General features: G+C 41.8%; 1 protein-coding gene across 2 annotated transcripts in view; it reads right to left on the bottom strand.

Moving 5' to 3' along the window:
- Positions 1-15441, bottom strand: part of NMNAT1 (nicotinamide nucleotide adenylyltransferase 1) — a 32030-nt gene that overhangs the window by 12709 nt on the left and 3880 nt on the right. Inside the window, exons 2-3 of one of the 2 annotated variants that reach the window (XM_050931441.1) lie at positions 14108-14332; positions 798-971 (exon numbers count right to left, since the gene is read on the bottom strand). In XM_050931441.1, coding sequence (XP_050787398.1) covers positions 798-915 — 118 coding nt within the window. In that variant the 5' untranslated portion in view covers positions 916-971; positions 14108-14332. The remainder of the gene's footprint in view (positions 1-797; positions 972-14107; positions 14333-15441) is intronic. The other variant, XM_050931440.1, reaches the window with a different exon arrangement.

Here is a 15441-nt window from a genome sequence, read left to right as displayed (position 1 = left end):
TCTTGAAAAGGTTAGAGAGTTAAGTGTCTGTGATTAAGAAATTCCTTTGTTAAGTCTCAGAATAGCAGCCATGTTAGTCTGTATCCGCAAAAAGGAGTACTTGTGGCACCTTAGTGACTAACAAATTTATTTGAGTGAAAGCTTATGCTCAAATAAATTTGTTAGTCTCTAAGGTGCCACAAGTACTCCTGTTCTTTTTGCTAAGTCTATGTTCCTTGACTACCTCCTACCACATTGACCCTGAAGGTTTTAATTATAAACCAGGGCTACAACAGCCAGGTGGACTTTGGGGGAATATATCTAAGCAACTGAGGGCTCAGGAAGGCTGAGGCATTGGTTCCAGAATGTGGGATCCTACTGACCAAGAAGTGTGGCAGACCCAGAGTCTACCTCTGGGAGCCTGTGTGAAATACCCAGAGGTAGGAACAGTGACCAGTCACTACCTAGACCCAGGGAGGTTTAGAAACACATGGACCTAGGAGTTGGGGTTGCTTACAACAAACTGGTGCTGGTCCACAAGAGCGGACAGCAATACACTGTGACAGAGGCCACTGCCACAGATATAACCTATTCCTGTGCTATATTCCCTGCAACTCTGGAAATTCTTCTTTGTCTTAGGTTAATTATCATCATGCATACACTCATACTCATCTCTACATCTTGTGAATTGGAATCCGAATATAGACACTGTCATAGCAAAACAATCGCAGATACTCACACATATGCACTCACCTAAACACACACACCCACACACATCTCAGAGCTATATTTGGAGTTAGTTAAGCTATTATTCCTACCTGTTTCATGCAAGTAGTCTTTAGCCAGTTCAAACAGCCTCAGGTGCATGTTGGTGATTGGATTGAAAGAACCACAGGCCAGCAGAACGACCTCTGTCTTGTTATCTGGATTCTCCATAGGATTTCCCTGAAGCCACAGGTCCAAATGGAGAACTTCAGATTCACAGCCACAAACTACAGTAAGGGGAAAGGACAAAAAAGTTGTTTTCTGATCCTATAGAGAACCTGAATAAAACAGATCGTTTGATTAGAAATTAACAACCCGTCATGCTAACATCAATGTTTGCTTTAGAATCTCTTACACACGGTTTCTCAAACGGGTTGCTGCTTGTGTAGGGAAAGCCCCTGGCAGGCCAGGCCAGTGTGTTTACCTGCCCCATCCGCAGGTCCGGCCGATCGCGGCTCCTACTCGCCGCGGATCGCTGCTCCGAGCCAAAGGGAGCTGCTGGAAGTGGCAGGTAAACACACCGGCCTGGCCCACCAGGGGCTTTCCCTATACAAGCGGTGACCCCTGTTGGAGAAACCCTGCTCTTACATGATGCTCCACCTTTGAAATTAGGAGGTTAACACCGGATGCAATTCTGCTACCTCCAGAAGGTGTAACAGAGAAAGTGCGACCAGAGAAACTGGCTGAGGCAAAGGTGGCTATCTGGGCCTTAAGTATGGGAAACATATAGTTGGGGCTACTCAGGGCTTCAAAGGATGTAGAAGGAAGAGAGCAGGGGGAGACAACATGAGATGTGTGTGTAATAGACAGCAATGTGACTGTACTAAGGAATAATTCAGAGCTTTAGTAAAGAGTAAAGTGTAAAGTGTAAATGGTGAATAATAGCAGCACTGCCATCCCAGCATTCAAAAATCATGAATCAGGCCTCTCAAAAATGATGAGGTTTATTCTTTTGGAATGTTGGTCCTTTTATTTGCATATGGCTTTCTGAGCCATTAGGGTGCAATCAATTAATGTTTTCAATACACTTTTCTCCACAACCATGAAGGCTAGAAAACATACTTAAAAAAAAAACAAACCTAAAAGCTAAGATTTTCATGCAAGCTCTTGATTCCAGTAGCTGGGGCTTTAATTAAAGTAAACAAACAAATAAATAAAAATCACAACACTCACAACAGAATTGTGAAAGTTGGCAACACTGCAATTTATCCCAAACCTGTAAACTCCTATGTTCCAGTCTAAAGACATCAGCAAGTCTAAATCATTGTACCACCACTCTACCAGCTGACAGTTAATGACAGAGGGAGACCCACTAACTTCCTCATTTCCCTCTCAGCATTAGCTTGCATCATAATCACTGTGAAGATAATACATTCTGTCGCTGGCTAAGGTTAAAAAACCAGTGATGTATGGTATAATTAAGATTTAAAGGTCCCTGTGTTTATTTTTTGGCAGACTTGCTAGTAAATATTAGTTTAATCGAGAAAAAAACAGAAGCACTGGGTGTTTTAAACACATTCATTAAATATTGGCTTCAGTCCACAATCACCAATGTATATTATTTTAGGCTGTAATTCTTTTCTGTCAAAAACTACTACTCTAAATTAGTACTCTCAAGAAACTTAGGAACAGATTCTTCACTCCATTACGCTGGTTTTACACTTACCGAACACAGATCTGTCCAGGGTGATCCATTCATTAGTGATCTATGAACTAGATTATTGCAACTCATAGTTAGGAGTGGAACCACACATCCTTAAAAAAGCTCCTATTGGTAAAAAATGCCAGTCTGCTTAGCTGCGCAAGCTGCCATGAATGCATCTCTCCAGTGTTCACTTTCCCACTATCTTCCCAATGAACACAGAAACTGCTTCAGATTGTGTCCTGATTTTCAAAATCCTCCAAAGGACTGGTCTAGGTACTGAGGCCATGGCTACACTGGCGCTTTACAGCGCTGCAACTTTCGCGCTCAGGGGTGTGAAAAAAACACCCCCCTGAGCGCTGCAAGATACAGCGCTGTAAAGCCTCAGTGTAAACAGTGCCGCAGCGCTGGGAGCACAGCTCCCAGCGCTGCAGGCTACACCCATAGAGGATGTGGAGTATGTGCAGCGCTGGGAGAGCTCTCTCCCAGCACTGGCGCTGCAACCACACTCGAAACTTCAAAGCGCTGCCAAGTGCAAGTGTAGCCCTGAGAGATCACTTCTCCCTCTGTGACTGTGACTTCCTAGACAGCTATATTCAGGTGAAACAATTAAACTACTGATCAACAGGAAGAGATTCATGAATCTCGGAAACAGAACTTATGTAGGAATTGGACCTCGACTATGAATCCTTCTGCAAGAGATCAGAACAAACACATTCAGAACTAAATGCAAAATTCACTTCTTTAGGTTAGCTTTTCCCAAAAAAGTTTTTCACACAGAAAGATACACAACACAGCACACAAACAGACAAACTATAAGCTATTATTCTCTTACACACTTCGAAGGAAGAGAGAGATGTTATTTTAAAATATTTGGGAGGCATTCAGATACTACAGTAATGGAGGCCCATGTAAATATGAAAATACCAAATCACCACGTTTAATACAGAAGGCAGCTCCAACATTACTACATTTGGACACAAAAATATAGCATCTAACGAACAATCCGATTTACCTGAACGTAGTGACAATGATGTCTATTAGTTTTATCATAAGGAACAAAATCTTTTCTAGTCACCTTTATCCGCTCTTCCTACCGAGACTGAGAGCAGACAAAATTCCTCTGCTGGCAGCTTTGCAATTTAACCACAGGAGAAAGAAGAGCTCCTCTTAGGGTATGGCTACACTTGAAATTTCAAAGCGCTGCCGCGGCAGCACTTTGAAGTGTGAGTGTGGTCGGAGCGCTCTACGGGTACACTCTACGGGTGTAGCTTGCAGCGCTGGGAGCCGCGCTGCCAGCGCTGCGGTACTGATTACACTGAGGCTTTACAGTGCTGTATCTTGCAACGCTCAGGGGGGTGTTTTTTCACACCCCTGAGCGCGAAAGTTGCAGTGCTGTAAAGTGCCAGTGTAGCCAAGGCCCTAGCTCTGAAGGTAAAGTTATCACCAGTTTACTTGTTCTCTTTGCTACTGTTCCATTCAGACTGATCTATCAAAATTCTTTATATTACCATTCAGCTCCCTGCCTCTCATCTTCTATAATTTAAGACATTTTCCTTTTTAAATCAAAAGAAAACAGAGAGAAAAAAAATCACTTCCTGGAGACTCATGAATAGTTCAAAGTATCTAGACTTACTATTTAACAGCAGTATCAGAAAGTAAAACAGGACAAGCAAATTGAGTAAATATCCTTTAAAAATGAGGAAAAGAAGCCATAACATTTAGCCTAGTTTGCCACAAAAACGTAAATACGTAATTCAAGATTATTCAGGTTTTTTCCTGCAACACTGCTAGTGTTTCCAAATTAAAGGATACATCTTGAAGTTCTTATTCAGCTTTTACTCTACTTTTACTTGTGCAATACTTCTAATGATTTTGTTAATGTTTTCTCTGAATAAAGATTTCAGGATTTTGCCCAACTGAGGAGCCTGTTTTCCCTCAAAACTTTAATGGAAATCCTGTGCACACAACAAAAGAATATAAAAACTAAATATGAAAGACCAAGGATCTGCTCTTAGCCTCAGTGGTGTAAATTCAGAGTAACACCATTGGTTAAAAAGGAACTGTTCCCTATTTACAAGTTTATAACCGTGAGCAGAATCTGACCCTCATAGACTGAGCCTGTTACAGGAACTTTCTGTAAGAGCTGCTTGATCTTTGAGTGTGGTGTAGTGGTTTGGGTACAGCTTGAAGAAGCTAGGGTTCCTGAGTGTGCCTCCGACTTGCTAGGTGGCCCTCGGCAAGTCTCTTGGCCAACTTTTTCAAAAGTGGGCTCTGATAGTCTGTGTTCTTGGCTGTCCCCGTGTATTTCCCAGGGGTGGCGTACAGCAGGGCAATCACTTGACCATGTTAGTGTCAGTGCCATCCCCAGGAATGTGCGAGTCCCTTCCATGCAGTGGTTTGCATCTCCTGTCCGGGAGCATGTGAGCCACTTGCACACACTAGTGTGACCAGGGACAGCTGCCAGTGAGCCTGCCCCAGTGGTTTCTCTGCTGTGCTTCTTGGTCCAGCCGCTGGCTATGGCTCTGCTGGTCTTGCTTGTTGTGGCCAAATGGATGGTGGTGAAGGGCTCCCGGTGGTGCCTGGTGCTCTTTGCAAACTCTGCAGATAACTCTCCGTGCCTGGGGGCAGACACTGCCTGGCTGGAGTGAGCGGCAGCTGCAGAAGCAGCAGTGTTGGGCTCTCAGAGAGATCAAAGGCGATGCGGGGCACCATAGCCATGCAATTTGGGAGCTTAGGGGGCAGAGCACAGTGGAGGATGGGGGGAGCCAGATTTAGGAGTGGCCTCCTTTTGCCTCCCCTTCCCAGCTGGAGCAACACACATGAAGCTCTAACTATGACTCACCCCACTAGCCCTGGGAAGGTAAATAAGGTGCCAAGGGCATGGGGAGGTATAAGGTGCCCATCCGTTGCAAAACTGCTACTGCCGATCATGGCTGTATTTTTCCCATTAACTTTTGCAGAGCTGGAATCCTTATAGGGGCCACCTGGCAACAAGCTCCTGTTGCAGGCATGGGCATATGCCGAGCTAAATTCATCTCCGCTGTAACTTACCTTACAGGGTCATATTAGGAACGAATTTGGTCCAAGACATCCATAGTATGTATGTGACAGCCACAGCCAGACAAGTGTCATGAGGTGAAGTAAGGCAGGATCCAGGAACTAGGTTTTTTTAATCAGAGACTAACAAATCACTGAGAAGCCACATCTGACTTTCAGATGCGCTGAACACCTAAAGCTCCCCAAGACTCCGTTTGCAATTGTGGGATTTGAAAAATCAGACATCAAGTGGGTATGTAAGAGATGGTGAACAGGCTGAGAAATTGAGTCCATTGCAAGAGAGTGAGGAAGCTACTGTATCAAAGGCCAACTTGGGGAGCAAAGTATTGGCCCATCTGGGCTTCATTTAGGTTTAACCCATCCTTGCTTCCATAGATGCCACTGTAGTTAAACAGCTGGAGGAAAGCTCTAGTTTCTGTATCGAAATAACCCCTTTCTATCCCATAAACTTTTTTATCTAAGCTGTGTTTCCCTCTTCCCCTCCCCCCCACGAGTAGTGGTGCAACCACAGATATGGTTGGGATGTCAGTAGAAGTTAAGATTTTTATTTTGTTCTTTTAAGGTGGGCTTTTAAAAGTGTTTTTAACCTTTACTAAAATATTAAGGAGGTGCTGGGAAGGGGAACTGGGGCATTATATGACCCTGCATTAAAAATTAGCTATTCTGCACTAATACTGACAATTCTCATTATAATAAAGGGATTCTGTGCTTATGGTGACCTAAGGGAAGTAAGCTTCATTCAGGTGAATGCTGGGCTTTTGAAATCCAAGGGCAATTGATAGCAGAAATGAACTGCAGGGCGTAACAGAATTTTCTCACTCTTACCCAGCCACGTATTACTGGAATTAAAACCTCTCTTAAATGGCACTTCTCCCAGATTCTTGAACATCTGATCAGCTCAGCTATGATTCATTACTGCCTGACTCACATGGCCTACCACCTGAGCTGAGGAATGCCCAAACACCATCACAGTTTAGACTGTAAACAGAGTTTTGTTTTAGGGCTATTTAATACGGGTGTGTATATCCATGGCAGACAACAGGGCAATAGTTTAGAATCTCTTAAGTCCAGTAAAGGAGCAAAAATTATTAAAGCCTGAATTCTTTATCAAAAGGGTGAAGAGTTGTGTACAGGGTAAGTTGAGATATTGTTTATTAGCTTTTAATTATGATTATTTCTGAAAGGTGAATTTAGTGCTTCTGAACTAATAAAACTAATAGCACTGACTATAGCCACACAATGCTCTTCTAATAAAACTAATAGCACTGACTATAGCCACACAATGCTCCTCAATCCCGACTCACAACAACATCCTTGTCTTCTGAGCAGAGACCTATAGCAGTGTGGTACTTTTGTTAATGTGTTGAGATCCAGGTAGATTTCTAAAGACTAGGATGAGACCATTAAACTATTTTTACTTATGAACCAAATTAAGATTCTAATCCAGTTCTCCAGAGGTGAAACTTCAACGTTTAATTCACTGAAACGCTTAGCCTCCATTGCCACTTAAAAGAGCTACTAGTATTTAAAGGCAAACGTTGATTTTTACAAGATATATACAAGATATACCATGTGTCACAGGGTAGAATGGTGCTCTCAACATATATAAAATATGTTTCCAGATACAGTAGCAAATGTAGCATAAACATCAATAGATATTGACTTTCTAGTAGAAAGGAATAGAAGCTTGTGAAGAGAGGCCTACAAAATATAAAATGGTCCAAATCAGGTTGGGACTAAAATACTGAAAAGCTTTGAAGGGAATATGCTCATAGGAGAGTACGTGGTAGGGTTAGACCATGCTTAGACAAACAGATGAGGGAATTAAATTTGCTAATATAACAGCACATTGTCAGGAGACAAAGGCCTTGTCTACATTGAGGGGATCTGGATGATACAGTGGTAGAAATTCATGCATCAATATGCCCTTCTGCTTGCACCATTGCTTGCAAAAGTGGAGTTGTGTTGGTGCCAGGGCTGGCTCCAGGCACCAGCAAAGGAAGCAGGTGCATGGGGCGGCCAATGGAAAGGGGCGGCACGTCCAGCTTTTCAGTGGCAGGTCCCTCAGTTCCTCTCAGAGTGAAGGACCTGCCGCCAAAGTGCTGCGATTTTTTATTTTTTTTTGCCACTTGGGGCGGCAAAAATGCTGGAGCTGGCCCTGGTTGGTGCTACACGGCAATGGGAGAACTCCTTAAAATTCCCAGTGCAGTTAAGGCCTTTGTCTCCAGATTAAGGTTTGCTGCTGCAAAATCATGTAAAATATAAATTCAGTTCATCTACAGGCGTCATCTAATAGTACCATGTCCCTTCCTATCAAAGTGGTCCCCTCAAATCTTTTAATTTTGGATTTTCTAAGTTATTCCCAAACTGCTTGGGAATTGTTGGATGCTCAATATCTTTGAGCAAGTCCTTTGCCAGCTTTAAATATGGGACCAAGAGTTGAATGCCTCAGGTAACCACGTAACAGAGTTGTGTATTGGTGTAATATTTTACTGTGTAGTAAGTAATTAATAATAATGTGACTCCTGTCATTTTCTTCTCAGTCAGGTTATAGTGTTTGTTTTTGGAATCACTATTCCGCTCCTTCAGCTCTACATCCTACAGAGGTACAAAGAGGCTTAATTAGTAAAACTTGTAGAGGTTAATTTAATGCATGCATGATGAATTCTGAGATTCAAGAGGGAGAAATGAAGCAGGTGTCTTACCTAAAGAGCTGATTTGAGTATTCTGAGATGTTCTTGAGAAGAGCGAAATCATAGCCTGTCCCATAGTTTCTGTTCCCTTTGACAAGGAGACTGGCAGCTGTTTTCACTCCCCTGAAGATCTGACAGCACAAACCTGAAGGACTGAAAACTCCAATAAAGGACATGGCAGGAAAGGCCTGCTGACGTTTTAACTAGGTGGTACCATTTTCAACTCCTGTTTCTATATCAGCAGCCTGCTAATTTAAAGTAAAGTAGTGATGGCAGGTGGTCCTGCAGCCTGTATTTTGGAAATCACCAGCAGTCCAGTGTCACCAAAAGTTTCTGATAAATATCTCTATGATAGCAGGGTGACAACTGAGATAAGTCTCCTAGTCTCAGCAATGCCATAATAAATGGTACATGTAATAGGAGGAAGAACATCTTGCTACTTCTTTCAAACACATCTTCTGTTAGGAAACCTCTACTGAAGTTTCTCTGTGCTAGGTGGTGTGACAGAGATCTTTCTGCTGAATAAATATAGGTGGATGAGACGATGGATATAATTTGGTACAGTAATCTGTGTATTCAGGAGTATAGGATCCTGTACTATTGTATTAATTGCCTTGACTACACAGTATGTATGTATTCAAGCCTTCAGTCCACTTCTGATTTTATGTTTTCTAAAGCAAAACTATTTTCTACTTCATTTTAATAGGATCCTTTGGTACATCTACACTACTCGCCAGATCGGTGGGTAGTGATAGACCTATTGGGGATCGATTTATTGCGTGTAGTGTAGACGTGATAAATTGATCCCCAATCGCTCTCCTGTCGACTGCTGAACTCCAGCAGTGCGAGGGGCAGAAGCAAAGTCAACGGGGGAGCTGTGGCCCACTGATCCTGCACCGCGAGGACATGAAGTAAGTAATTTTAATCGATCTAAGATACGTCGACTTCAGCTACGCTATACTCATAGCTGAAATTGTGTATCTTAGATCGACCCCCCCGAGTGTAGACCAGGTCTTTGGTTTCTAACAGCTCTTAAATGAAAGGACCTGAGTATTTTAGCAAACTTCTAGTCTCAGCAATGCCATAATAAAAATGTTGTTATAGTTACAACTGGTATACTTAAGTTGAATAATTTTGTTTCACTATTACGTTTTATAATTGCAGGCTCTCTGCATTTTTTCAGTTAGAGGATGGATTGCTGGGCATATAAAATGGAACAGAATAATCAAAAACTAGGAAAATATTAGCCTAATTTTGAAATTAGTGAATTGGATTAAAAATAGTGGAAGCATGTTTTCTGCACCTTCAGACTACTTCTAGTCATAGTGTCAAAAAGAAGTATTGCTACTCCTTTAATTTATCAATTGAAAATATGGACAACCATTGCTACAATGATAACAAGAAATATCTCTCACAGTTGCTTTCTTACACAGGCCAAAACTAGCCCAAACTTTATGATCTGTGTCTGATGCTGTCAGTGAGCACTCTGACTTCAGCAGGTACCTTTAAAGTTTCTTTAAACGAGAAATTAAACCTTTTCTCCTTCATAGAATCAGGGCCAGCTCTAGGTTTTTTGCTGCCCCAAGCAAAAAAAAAATACATAAAAAAACCTCCGGGAGCGCAACTGCCGCAGGAAAAAGAAAAAAAGGTGGCCGGAATGCCGCCCCTGAAATTGTGCCACCCCAAGCATCTGCTTGGTTTGCTGGTGCTTAGATCCAGTCCTGCATAGAATTAGCTTTATACATGTTCCTGAATACTGTATCTACCTGACAATTTAAAGATATGGGTATCTAAATTAATTAAAGGGCACTTTCAAGCAATTAGACCCAACATTTAGATTTTGTTTAAGTGAAACCTAAAAAGAATATGTTCTATTATATTCCTTTAAAATTTAAATGAAATGTTTATTTAAGTATTCTACTGAAGTCCTGGAAACCCAAACAGGGTAGTATGGTGTTAGCATGTATGAAGAAAAGCTGATTAAAATTACAAGTAAAAATGACCAATCTATTTTTGTTGTCGAGGCTGAATTAAGTGAAAATAATAAATCAATAGCACTGATGAAGAGTGATTTAGATTTCTTAAATGTTCAGTTTTAATCTAAGGTGTGGTGGGTAAAACAAGTAAATAATTTTCCTTATGTAAGTGTTAGAAATAATGTCACATATTTGCACTGCCTCTATTTGGAGTGTGGCTTTTGTGACAAAGTACTTAATAGGGTGAGTGAAACTGAAAGAAACTATGAATGACCATAAATGCAGAGTAAATCCTTTTCTACTAATTTAATTTCTTTTCACTTCTTTTCCCATCCTTCTCTCACCCTAAATATGTCTTAGTGTTCTTCATGGCAATCTGACTTTGCAGTATGATTTCTCCTGAACTGATTCTGAACAGACTAAAACTGGAATGTGTTATGAGCTAGTCTCCTGTTGTAGCTGTCTGTGTCCTCTATGCAAAGTACTGAATATTCCATCGTTGTTCCCACAGCAACATCCCTGCCTGGAAAATTCTGACAAGGCCACTCTTCAGTAGGAAGGGGGTGAAGAAATGAGAAATGTACCGGTCCTTGTAACAGTCACAGTGAGGAGAATTTCAAAATGAGAGAGATTCATAACAAAGTCTTTAACTATCAATATATACAAAAACCAGGGGGCTCTTGAATGGAAACTGCAGGGCTTTGGTGTTCTTATGAGGTTCACTCTGTGTCAGTACTTTTCAGTGCTTTCAAGAGTTTTTACACAGAATTTTTCAAATCCTCTTCCTTATTAGCACAAAACAGTTAGCAGGCAAGGACATGAACGGTTTGGTGCCACTTTGAGTGCAGTGCTTGCACTGGCATCAGCTGGAAGAGTTGCTATGGAAACAGCTATGGAACAGGAGAAAGAAGGAGCTGGACTTGCCTTTGTAATGCATAAAGCTCCAATTTCAAAGAAGAAAATGACTCAGACTGTACCTGAATAGGGTAGATTTCCTGCTCCTAAAAAAAAGGGGAAAATAATCAGAAACTTAAGGATGAAAAATATAGGGCGCCTTTTTCAGCAATGGGATCAAATGACCTTTAGCATCATGGCAGCTAATTTTACAGTCTAGAAAATCAGGCAGCTATTAAACTGCATCATAAACTTGCCTTCTAACTCATCTCTCTTTACAGATTGAGGTATTTATAGGCAAGATCTGATTATTCACACACTCTCAATTTCTTCATTCCTGCTGACATCTGCAGTTTATCAACATTTCCTCAGAAAACCTGTATCTGCCAGAGAGCAGAAGGGCTGAAATCTAATACCATTGTGTACTATGCATTTTCTGATACTGTAATTTTTAAAACTAACGGCACTTTCAGAACTGGGGTCCACTTAGTATGAAGTGACCCTCGCCTTTATATTCTAGCAACATTCTGATCTACTTTGTTGAAAAGTGGTGCCCTGTACAAAGGGAAATGAATTAGCTTTTCCTAGCAGAGAACAGTCATGTGGGACTACAGTAATTCTTACAGCCCATCTACTGTCAGATTGTCACATTCAACTGTTCACTCTAAGTTGAAACTATTTAAGAAATTAATGTGTTGTTGAATTATGGACTTCTTATTCCTTAAGCTTTTTAGAGAAATGAACAAAAAGGATGCAAATTATTCACTGGTTTAACTCCACTGGCCTCAGGGTTGAATTTGGCCCAAAGGCTTTTTAAAAAGTCATTCTTATAAAGGGAAGTTAAAAAATTCAGAGATTCCTGTGCTAACTAATGTAAATTATTTAATTTCATACAATTTTTAGAGTACCTCACAGTTACTCTCATTCATTACAATTGTCATGTCTTTCCTCTAACTGTGAAGAACTGCTCACTGCCCTGTAATAATCAGGAACAACTCAATTAATTTCAGTGTTCTTTTACAAAAGGATTTATTTGAAGCCTTTACTGTTGCAGATTTCAAAGCCCCTTACTTCTACTACAAATCTGTGGAAATGTAACTTGAGATCAATATGTCTTATGTCTTGGAAATTTTTTTTCCTAAAGACTTGTTAAAGGAAGCTAGCTAATACCTATACCTATCTTGTTTATGTAAGTAAATCTTAAATGTGTACTGTTTTGTAACTCTCCAGAAAACTTGTGCTGAATGAGGAGATAACTTTTATAGAATATTGGTTTATGTATTGCAAGAATATTTTGAATCTGTTGCACAAAAAACATTAATCCACTTCTCCTGATGTTTACTTTAACTCTTTTCATACTAGGGCTGCCTTAAGAAAATTTGGATAAATCTCTATATTGTGTTTTTAGGGACAGTTGATAATTAAAGAAATAAATTGTATGATTCTGTTCCAGAAGATGCTAAACAACGTCTTCAGTATTTCTCTAGCTGTGATTTAATCTTTTTGACTCCAACATTAAGTGGGCCAGTCCTGTTCAGTAACTAGTAGCTCAGGCTTAAAAGAAGACACTGAGATTTTTAAAACTTATTCTATACTATTTCTAAATAGCAAAGAATCAGTGCCTGGCACTTAGATCAGGCAACTGGATATGAACACTCCTTGATGCTATTGCCAGTTCTTACTTCCTTTACAACCTTGAACAACTCACTTAAACTTCCTTTATCGCAAGTTTAGTCATCCGTCAAATGGAGATGGCAATACTTACTGAACTCAGAGGGGTTGTGAGGCTTCATAGTGCATGAGCACTATGTGAGGGACACCTGGAAGATTCTATAGCAGTGCAAAGTATCATCAAGAGACTAATGCAGGCCTGTACTTATTCACTGATTTATTGTGCCTCTCTTGTAAATCCTTATAAAACCCAAGAAACTTGCCTCTCAAGGAAGTTGTTACAATGATTAAAGATAACTAATGAAATTTAGTATCATGTAGAGCCAGCTTACGGTGTGCTTTCTGAGACAATACCAGTGACACCAAGGCCTGGTCTACATTACGAGTTTAGGTCGAATTTAGCAGTGTTAAATCCAATTAACCCTGCACCTGTCCACATAATGAAGCCATTTTTGTCGACATAAAGGGGTCTTAAAATTGATCTCTGGACTCCTCATCGACAAGGGTAGTAGCACTGAAATCGACATTGCCAGTTTGAATTAGGATTAGTTTAGATGCAATTTGACGGTATTGGCCTCTGGGAGCTATCCCACAGTGCATCATTGTGACTGCTCTGGATAGCAAATCTGAACTTGGATGCATTGGCCAGGTAGACAGGAAAAACTCCGCAAACTTTTGAATTTCATTTCCTGTTTGCCCAGCATAGAGAGCTGATCAGCACAGGTAACCATGCAGTCCCAGAATCGAAAAAGAGCTCCAGCACGTATCGTACAGGAGGTACTGGATCTGATCGCTATATGGGGAGATGAATCCATGCTATCAGAACTCTGTTCCAAAAGGCAGAATGCCAAAATATTTGAAAAAATCTCCAAGGCCTTGATGGACCGAGGCCACAACAGGGACTCAACAGAGTGCCACGTGAAACTTAGGGAGCTGAGACGAGCGTACTAGAAAGCCAAAGAATCAAATGGATGCTCCAGGACAGAGCTGCAGACATGCCGCTTCAACGCTGAGCTGCAGGCAATTACAGGTGGGGCCGCCACCAATACCCCACCCCTGTCTGTGGACTCCAATGATGGGGTACTCTCAGTCGCCATACCTGAGGATTTTGCATATGGGGAAGATGATGAGGACAAGGTTGAGGAGAGCACACAGCACACCATTCTCCCTGACAGCCGGGATCTTTTTTCCACCCTGACTGAAATACCCTCCCAAGGCGGTATCCCGGACCATGAAACCATAGAAGGGACCTCTGGTGAGCGTACCTTTGTAAATATAAAACATGGTTTAAAAGCAAGCATTTTTTAATGATTAATTTGCCCTGAGGACTTGGGAAGCATTCGTGGCCAGTACAGCTACTGGAAAAGTCTGTTAATGTGTCTGGGGATGGAGCAGAAATCCTCCAGGGACATCTCTATGCAGCTTACCTGGAGGTACTTTAAAAGCCTTTGCAGAAGGTTTTTGGGGAGAGCAGCTTTATTCCATCCTCCATGGTAGGACACTTTACCACGCCATGCTGGTAGCAAGTAATCTGGTATCATTGCATGACAAAACCTGGCAGCGTATGGTCCCTGTGTTTGCTGGCATTCAAGCACCATCTGTTTTTTATCTCTCTGTGTTATCCTCAGGACAGTGATATCATTCATGGTAACCTGGTTGAAATGTGGGAATTTAATTAAGGAGACATTCATAGGTGGCCGTTCCTACTGGGCTGTTTGCCTATGGCTGAAAATAAATCCTCCCCGCAGTTAGCCAAGTGGTGGTGGTGCGGGGGGGGGGGCATTGGCACTGTGCCGTTTGTGTTTGGCTAGCAGGGATCTTCCCTGATACCAGCCACGCGGTGCGGTGGGGGGAGGGTTAAAGCAGTCATCTCAGAGAAAAGGATGGGGGTGGTGTTAGTTTGGTTTTTGCTGCTGCACGTTAACATGAAGCCCACAGCCCTAAATGGACAACTCAACAGGCTATGGTTGGTATGGGAAAGGAGGGCACTGCTGTTATGAAGGTTGCAGAGGCTGAAAGACTATGGCTTACCATGGCTGCCTGCAAGCCGAATTCTGTTGCCCGGCGTGTTTGATCTCTAACACCAAAGCCACAGGCACTCAATATAAGATGCAAAAAATGACCTTGTACTGAAATCACATGTGCTATGTAATGTGAATAGCGGTGTTCACCGTGAAAGAGTATACCCATTGTTCTGTAAAATGTATCTTTTAAAATACTTCTCTCCCTTTTTTTTCCTCCTGCAGCTGCAAATGTTTCAAGCCTCCCTCCTCCGTCCCAAAGGCTATCTCAGATAAGGCAGCAAAAAAAAACGCACACGTGATGAAGTGTTCTCTGAGCTCATGCAGGCGCCAGCAACCCTTCAAACATCGAAATGCACATTCTACCAACATTCCGCACTTGCTCAGCTTATAGTTGAAGAAGCTCCTTACTAGTGTCCAGGGTGCCTGCGTACGGCTTCATGAGCCAGGGCATTAAGGGGTAGGCTGGGTCCCCAAGGATAACTATAGGCATTTCAACATCCCCAACAGTTATTTTGTGGTCTGGGAAGTAAATCCCATCCTGCTGCCGTTTAAACAGACCAGATTTCCTGAAGAGGTGAGCGTCACGAACCTTTCGCGGCCATGTTGGTGAAACGTCCCTTGTGATCCACTAGTGCTTGCAGCACCATTGAAAAGTACCCCACGCAGTTTATGTACTGGCTGCCTTGGTGGTCCAGTCCCAAGATAGGGATATAGGTTCTGTCTATCACTCCACCACA

The sequence above is a fragment of the Gopherus flavomarginatus genome, chromosome 21 (genome assembly GCF_025201925.1).
Source record: "Gopherus flavomarginatus isolate rGopFla2 chromosome 21, rGopFla2.mat.asm, whole genome shotgun sequence".
Taxonomy (NCBI): domain Eukaryota; kingdom Metazoa; phylum Chordata; order Testudines; family Testudinidae; genus Gopherus; species Gopherus flavomarginatus.
The sequence above is the reverse complement of the archived record's forward strand: the minus strand, read 5'-3'. Positions and strand labels throughout refer to the sequence as shown.